The sequence below is a fragment of the Chrysochloris asiatica genome, unplaced genomic scaffold (genome assembly GCF_000296735.1).
Source record: "Chrysochloris asiatica unplaced genomic scaffold, ChrAsi1.0 scaffold00052, whole genome shotgun sequence".
Lineage (NCBI taxonomy): Eukaryota > Metazoa > Chordata > Mammalia > Afrosoricida > Chrysochloridae > Chrysochloris > Chrysochloris asiatica.
Window position 1 is genome coordinate 4,952,214 of NW_006408570.1, and position 7,149 is coordinate 4,959,362.

General features: G+C 44.1%; 1 protein-coding gene across 3 annotated transcripts in view; it reads right to left on the minus strand.

Annotated features, from left to right (window-relative positions):
* Nucleotides 1-498: 498 nt before the first annotated feature.
* MXD1 (MAX dimerization protein 1) overlaps nucleotides 499-7,149 on the minus strand; it is a 22,888-nt gene continuing 16,237 nt past the window's right edge. Inside the window, exons 4-6 of one of the 3 annotated variants that reach the window (XM_006862924.1) lie at nucleotides 3,588-3,702; nucleotides 1,209-1,368; nucleotides 499-881 (exon numbers count right to left, since the gene is read on the minus strand). In XM_006862924.1, the coding sequence (XP_006862986.1) occupies nucleotides 694-881; nucleotides 1,209-1,368; nucleotides 3,588-3,702 (463 nt within the window). In that variant the 3' untranslated portion in view covers nucleotides 499-693. The remainder of the gene's footprint in view (nucleotides 882-1,208; nucleotides 1,369-3,587; nucleotides 3,703-7,149) is intronic. The other 2 variants (XM_006862926.1, XM_006862925.1) reach the window with 2 other exon arrangements.

The window sequence follows — 7,149 nt, forward strand, 5'->3', positions numbered from 1 at the left end:
TACCGTTTTGTTCGTTAGAACAAACAGCATTGGAACTTGTACAAGCTGTGCAATCCTAAAGACATGCTACCAAGATGTCCATTGAAAGTGAGAAATACTGTTTCCCTCCACACACAGGTCTGGGGACAGAGCCTGGGGCAGGTGAGAAGGGTCTGTTTTCTGGAGGTATTACTGACTTCCTCACTAGGGTGAGGGTCATGGTTAAGTGCTCTTAAATGCTGCTTTCAAAGCTGACTTTGGAGTTCAGAGATCAGGATCTCAACTTTGTTTGTTTCCTTCAAGTTTCCTAAACACAAGACACACTCGGACATTTCTGCTAGGCCAGTTAACACAGTAAGCCAGAAAACTTTACGAAAGGTCTGGTGGACTATGTAAGGGCAGGAAAGAAGAGGGGCAATGGCTGAGATGTGAACGTTGGTTATTCAGTCTAAGAACTCTTTGATGCTTCAAACTGATTGGAATGTACAGTCTCTCAGAGACAAATTTTTATGTAGAGAAGGTGAAGCTAGTGGATGCATTCAGAAACCCACAATCCTAAGCACTTCCTTCAGAATTTCGACAAAGCTGATTGTGGTAAAGGTGGTACACGGAAATTTACGTGCAAGGGGATTGTAGGAAGAAGGTCCAGTACACTACCTAATAAGATCCGACAGGGAGAACCATCAGGGAGGCCGCCAAAGCAACCAGCGTCTCTTAGAGACCGAGACACGTCTTGTGATTGTCCTGGAGTTTTATTCTCTTGATGCTGGAGCTGGCATAGCCCTCGTCGCTGCCCAAGCTCTGCATGCTGCCCCGCTCATCAGAATCACTCACGCTGCTGCTGCTCCAGTCCAGATCCCCAGTGAGATAGTCTGTGCTTTCAACGTCAACATCAATTTCTTCTGTGGGGAGGGCAAGAGAGAGAGAGAGAGAGAGAGAGAGAGAAATTGGTGAAGGCATTCTTAGGTTGCTCCCAGCTACAACTGACCAGAAAACTCCAGCTGAAACTCAAGCCAACCCCAAGTCAACTCTTCTTTGGATGCTATTATCTTGAACATAGAAAAGAGGGGCTTGTTCTTAGAGATCCCACTACTCACATTTTCTAAATCAAAGGCAATGACTTATTTCCTTGTATGCCCTGCCTCCTGTGTGACGCACTGGCAGATGGGAGATGGAAGAGGGCGGGCAGGGTAAGCGAGGCTGGCCTGGGATGCAGGGAGAGGACTCACCCCTGTCGGAGTCCGAGCGCTCCGAGGAGACTGTGGAGCCGATGCTGTCCATCCGTATCCTCTCAAAGCCCAGCTTCTCCAGCTGCCTCTTCAGGTGCCGCTGTTCCCGCTGAAGCTGGTCTATCTGGTGAATGGCTTTCCTGTCACAGTCTTCAAGTTTCTGCAAGTCAAAGGGGTCATTGTGGATGCTCACAGGTGGACTCCTAAATGGGCAATAACCCTGCATCTTCCTGTCTAGCAATGATGTCTGCCAGGTTTCTTCAAGAGCCTCTGGGTGTATCACTCCTCAAACTCCTCTCAGACACAGGAAGTTTGCTGGCCTGTGACAGCTGGCTTAACTTCTTCAGCATTAAACACAATGGGACTTGTTTCATCACAGGGTTCTGGGGTAAACTCTGATGCTCTGGCATCTGGAACCCCTCAATGTTGATATCAAAGAGGCAGGAACCCTGGACCTGGCCACCCTTCTCTTCAGTGACACCCTGTGCACCTAAATCACTGAGCAAGACAACTCTCGTGACGGGAGCTTTAGAAAGATACTTCCATTTAAAACGACATTGTTCACGTGCAATGTGCCAATGACATCGGCCCTTTTTGGTGTCAATGCAAATCTCAATGAACTTCTGTTAGCCAAAAAAAGGAAGTTCCCAGGTTTTTGGGTTTTTTTCTGAAGTTGTGCTTCCAAAGTGTCCAACCCAAGAGATTTGAAAGCACATTTCCATAGAGCACTTGTTTTCACAAATGTCTCTCAGGCTTCCCATGTTCTTCAGATAACATTAGGAAGATTGCATTTGTTCTACTTTAAATAGAGGTTCTTTTCCCCTAGAATTGTCATATACTTAGCCTACTAAACATAATTAAACCAACTGACATTTCAAACCCACCAGATGTTCCTCAGAAATCCTATACAGGGTCGCTATAAGTTGAAACCAACTCCATGGCATTTAACATCATCAACAATAAGGTACAAATATGCCAACATTCTGAAAATGGGTTTGGGCTGCAAGCTCTCGGGAACGCAAATACAATCCACCTTACTCTTTGCTACTCAAGCTACATACTGTGGTTCAAGTCTGTATCAGATACCCTGTGAGGTGCTGAGGCTAGAAGCTGAGCACAAAGACCCAGGTTCCTTCCTGGTGGACTCAATAGTCTAACACTGGAGACAACAAATAGTCAGCAAACCACGTTCAGGTTTCCACTGGGACTAGGGCTAAGAGGGAGCTCCCCAATGTTAGGAGAAGGAAGGAAGAGGAGGCTTCCCTGAGTAACTGCTCCTGGCACCAGGATCTAAATGGTGAGAACCCGTTAGCCAAGTGAAGCAGGAGGGAACAGCACGTACAAAGGTCCCTGGGGTAAGAGAGAGCATGCCAAATGTAAGCAACTGAAACGAGGGCAGAGTAAGGGAAGGACCTGGTCCACGATGACAAGGAGGCGAGGGTGGGACCAGGCAAAGGATTGGAAGCAGGAAGACGTGCTGATTTGAGATGGGAAGGAGTGTTCTGGGGAAGCATGGAGAAACTATCAGACGGGGGCCAGAAGGACACAGGGTGATCTCTTAGGAGTGCTGCAGTTGATGGTGGTGAGGTTCAGATGGAAGGAGACAAGTCCATGAAACACTTGGGTCTTGGAGATGGCTTAGATATGAAAGGTGATGGAGCAAGAGCTGTCAGAGATGATTCCTGAGATGTGGCTTGTGCATCTGGATGGAGAGTTGGATGGGACCAGTTCACTCTGATGCAGGAGGGTAAGAAAGAACCAGTGGGCTTTTGGACATGCTGATTTAGAGGTGCCTGTGGGCTAGTCTGTCAGTGGTTCAAACACACCAGCTGCTCCGAGTGAAAGCTGAGGCTATCGGCTCCCGCCAAGACTCACAATCTCAGAAATTCCCTATAGGATCAGTGTGGGTCTCAATCAACTCGATGGCAGTGGGTTTGGTGTTTGGGTTTGTGACTCATCCAAAAGGCACCTTGGAAGAACTCAGAGGAAAGTCTGTCCTAGAAATACAGTAAGTCCCCAGGTTACAAAAGTCTGACTCACAGACAATACTCATATGTGCCCTTTAGTACTATGTAAAGTGTCCTTACTGTCAAACAATTGAACCAACTTCCACTTGCATCAAATTTTTATCACAATCACCTTCACTTGCTGCAGCGTTTAAATTACTGAAAAGACTCAGCCTTTTCTTGCACTGAAGTAAGACTAAATAAGAACCACATACACCTGTTTTGACTCACCTATGAGTTTTGACTTAAAGACAAACTTGGGAGTGGATCATATAACCCAGAGTTTGCCTGTGTACATATGCTGTCCTTCCTGACAACGGACAAACCTTCCTAGATAGGTAAAAGTAGAAAGACAGCCCCAGGATGTACTTACCTTTATGTGCAATTTGGCTTTTGTTAATAAACTCAATGTAGTATGTCGATTTGACTCAGGCCCAAGTGGTACCAGTCCCTTTAACTTCTCCAGGCACAAGCGAAGGTGGGCCCGTCTACAAAAACAAAATCAATAGAGTTGAATTCCACAGTGGGCTGGGAGGCACCCCAGAAAGAACAAGTTCTAAAAGACTATGAAGTTGCTCAAGCCCAGTGATGGCAGATGTCACCCAAGACCTCTTGCCAAATAAACATCTTTTGAAACCAGGCAACTCTGGGATAAGCCAATTAGAACCTAAAATCCAAGGTTTTCTTGTTATGTCTATTTTTAATACAGGTGTCTAATATAAGAACCAGTATCTACCATTATAGGCACATTATCAGGTTTTCTTCAGGTCTCTTCTGGGTTACAATGTGGCCCAGATCTTCCAAATCCAGGAAACAGGACATACCAGGGTGAGAATCCTTTTACTTATTTGCTTTCTAGTTTTAAAACTTTTCACTGTGAATTGAGTGAAGGTTTACAGACAAGGTCATCAATTTTACATTCAACGAATCACACACCTTGTTTCATCTCAGTGACTGTAATCCCCCTCCCTGCAACAACAGTTGCCCTGCTTCCTCCCTGTGGTTACCCATGTACAAATATCCTCTTTCTAAGTCTCATATATTTGTGGAATATGTAAATATATATGTTCCACTCCCTCCCTTACCCATTAAGCCTGTGTCTCTCTGCCCAAGTATCTGCGCACAGAACACTGTTGCTCCAAGGTTGTGTACAGATGGCTATTTACACCTTTATCCCCTTGAGCCCTTGCAGACCTCTGTGTGTCTTCACCTGTCTTCATTATTCCTATGCCTCCCTTCCCCTTGTATACTGCCCTCCCTGTCACCTGAATTAACATGTGTCTACCATCTAGCCAGTGACTTATAGGCGAGAATCCTTTTACTACATCTCTTTCCACACCCATGCCTCTTAAATCACTATAACTATTACCATTGTTGTATATAGTATTTGCACATGGGAATGACATCAGCGTATGGTTATTTGTTACAGGGTTATCTGTCATAGCAAAGACTGAAACAGCCCAAATGACTTCATCAGAAGGAATCTGGTTAAATAAATTCTGGTACATCCCTACTATGGAGTACTATGCAGCTATGAAAAGAGAATGTGAATTGAGGGCATAGCAATTGCTGAGATGAAACAATGCGTATGACTTGTTTAGTGATCTACTCTGTAAATCTTTACTCAATTCACACAAAAAAGTGTTAAAAAAAAAAAAAAAGAAAAAAAGAATGTAAACATGCTCTGTGTATCGATAAGAAAGATCTAGATATACTGATAAGTGAAGGAAACAGGAGAGCAAACAATGTGTACTTCATGCAATTGTGTATATAAACATGGAGGGAAAAGAAGATTTTCTATTCATGCTTCTTGTGTATACATACAGAAAGTCTGAAATGAGGCATCAGAAACTAGTAACAGTGGTTGGACAGGGAGAAGGCAAGAATAGTTAGAAATGAACAACAAAAAAGGAATTTTCACTGAAAAGTCTCTTACACATTTTGGTTTTCAACTAAATCAAATCTATGACTATTCAGAAAGTTAAATACTTTAAAAAAGGAAAAGGAAAAAGTATTATCATGGGCATTGCTACACTAACAAGTGTGCTGAATAGCTGGAGCTGACTACATCTGGGACATGGAGCCTGGAACAGCACGGAACAGAGCAAGAGAGGGAGAAAGGCTGTGAGGATGGAGTCATATGACTCACAGTAAAGGGAGCATTTAGTGACAAACCTGACCAGAAACACAAGACTTCCTACATTTTTAGAAATGGATTAACACTTCACTGAAACCTTAGTTTGGACCTTATGAAACTAAGTTAGAACCTAGCCCTAGCAGATTCCAGGTATATGACAAATGGCCACAGTTCCGGGTTCTTGATGAAGCCAACCACCACCTTAAAGCCTTCCCAGGCCACTCCAGCCCACGGTTGATTCCTTCATTTTCAGAGAAGTGGTGAGTGTATGTCATTCTTTGGGAAGTTCACTATGGTACCAGAATGATTTGGTATTTGTTACCTAATCATTTGTTGCAGACTCCTTAGAAAGCAGGGCTGCAGTCTAGTCATTGCTATGTTCTCACAGTGCTTCGCACGCACGCACACACACACACACACACACACACACACGCTTAATAAATGTTTTCTGAATGGATTATGTCACCTACTCGACGACTTTAAGCTCAGAAAGGACAGAGTCCACCTCTGCTACATCTCTGCATCTTCAGCAGTGCTAAGGGTCTTGAGGGTTTCAACAAATGTCCACTGCCTACACAACTCCCCAAAGCAGAACTGTCTGGAAGCCAGGGGGCTACCCTGAACTGTGAGCCAGCTGCAGTGCCTTCAGCTCTACTCTGCCCTTTTGTCCTCTCACTTTACTGTCTTAGTAAAAGTTGGAAAGACAGACCGGAAGAAAAAGAAAGCTGCTCAGAAAGCTACAGGACAGTCAATATGCATGATGCTGACCTAGGAGGTCAACTCACACCCTCCCTCAGGACCTGCCCTAGGCAGGTCTAGTTAGTGACCTACTAGACATCCTGAGCCCCCTTCCTCTCTTGACTCTTGAAGGAGTTACCCTACATTCACCAAGGGCCCTCTAAGCCTTGACAAGCTGGAAGAGTATAGCATTCATTTCTGAGCTAGGAAGCTTTCATACTATAAACACCATACTCTTTTATAAGACTATTATTTTATGGACTAGCCACAAGCAAAGACTGGCGTTAGAGGTTTGCTCTCCTCACTACTGCACGACAAAAAGACCACAACGTGTGTATACAGTGTACTTGTTTAGCTCGAATACTAACCTCCTTCAAAAAGAGCCTAAGAACTAGCCTGTGCCATTAGAAAGGCTGGAAAAAGTGTACCTAGTCACTTAAACAGCTCTCTAACTTATTTCTCACTACAAAGTTTATAGCTTTAATTTCTAAGTTAGGAAAAACAAAAGCCCAAACATTTAAATTAGATTTAAACATATTCACCCTGCTTGATATTTGCAAAGACTACATGATTCAGAACAATGTCATACTACTCTGGGTTTATATACAGATATGAGTATGTAAATTTTTTAGGAAGTTTGTCTACTGATAAAGACATATTAAAGTCGTCTTTCCATGCTTCGTCATTTCTTATCACACAAGGAGTCCAGTCCAGAAAGTACAATTTTCACTACCCAAATGTGGGTTTCCAGAGAACACCCTCAGTTGTAAAACTAGAAATAGACCCTTTGACTAATTCAAGCTGAGGGAATATGTGTCCATTCAGTGTTTTGTCTTTGGTGTGCCTGCCTGGCTTCCCCCAGGGCCTCACTGCGCCAGCCTGCTGGCTGCCCTGCCTGCCTGCCAACTGCCTGCAGACACATCCCCACGCCTGTGCTTGGGACAACCACAATGGAAGGATGAAATATATTACGTAGGTTCAGTTCCACTGCATTATAGTGAAATTCATCTCTGAACCAGATAAAGAAGCAGAGACCTCTCTGTAAGGTCTTTATGGCTAC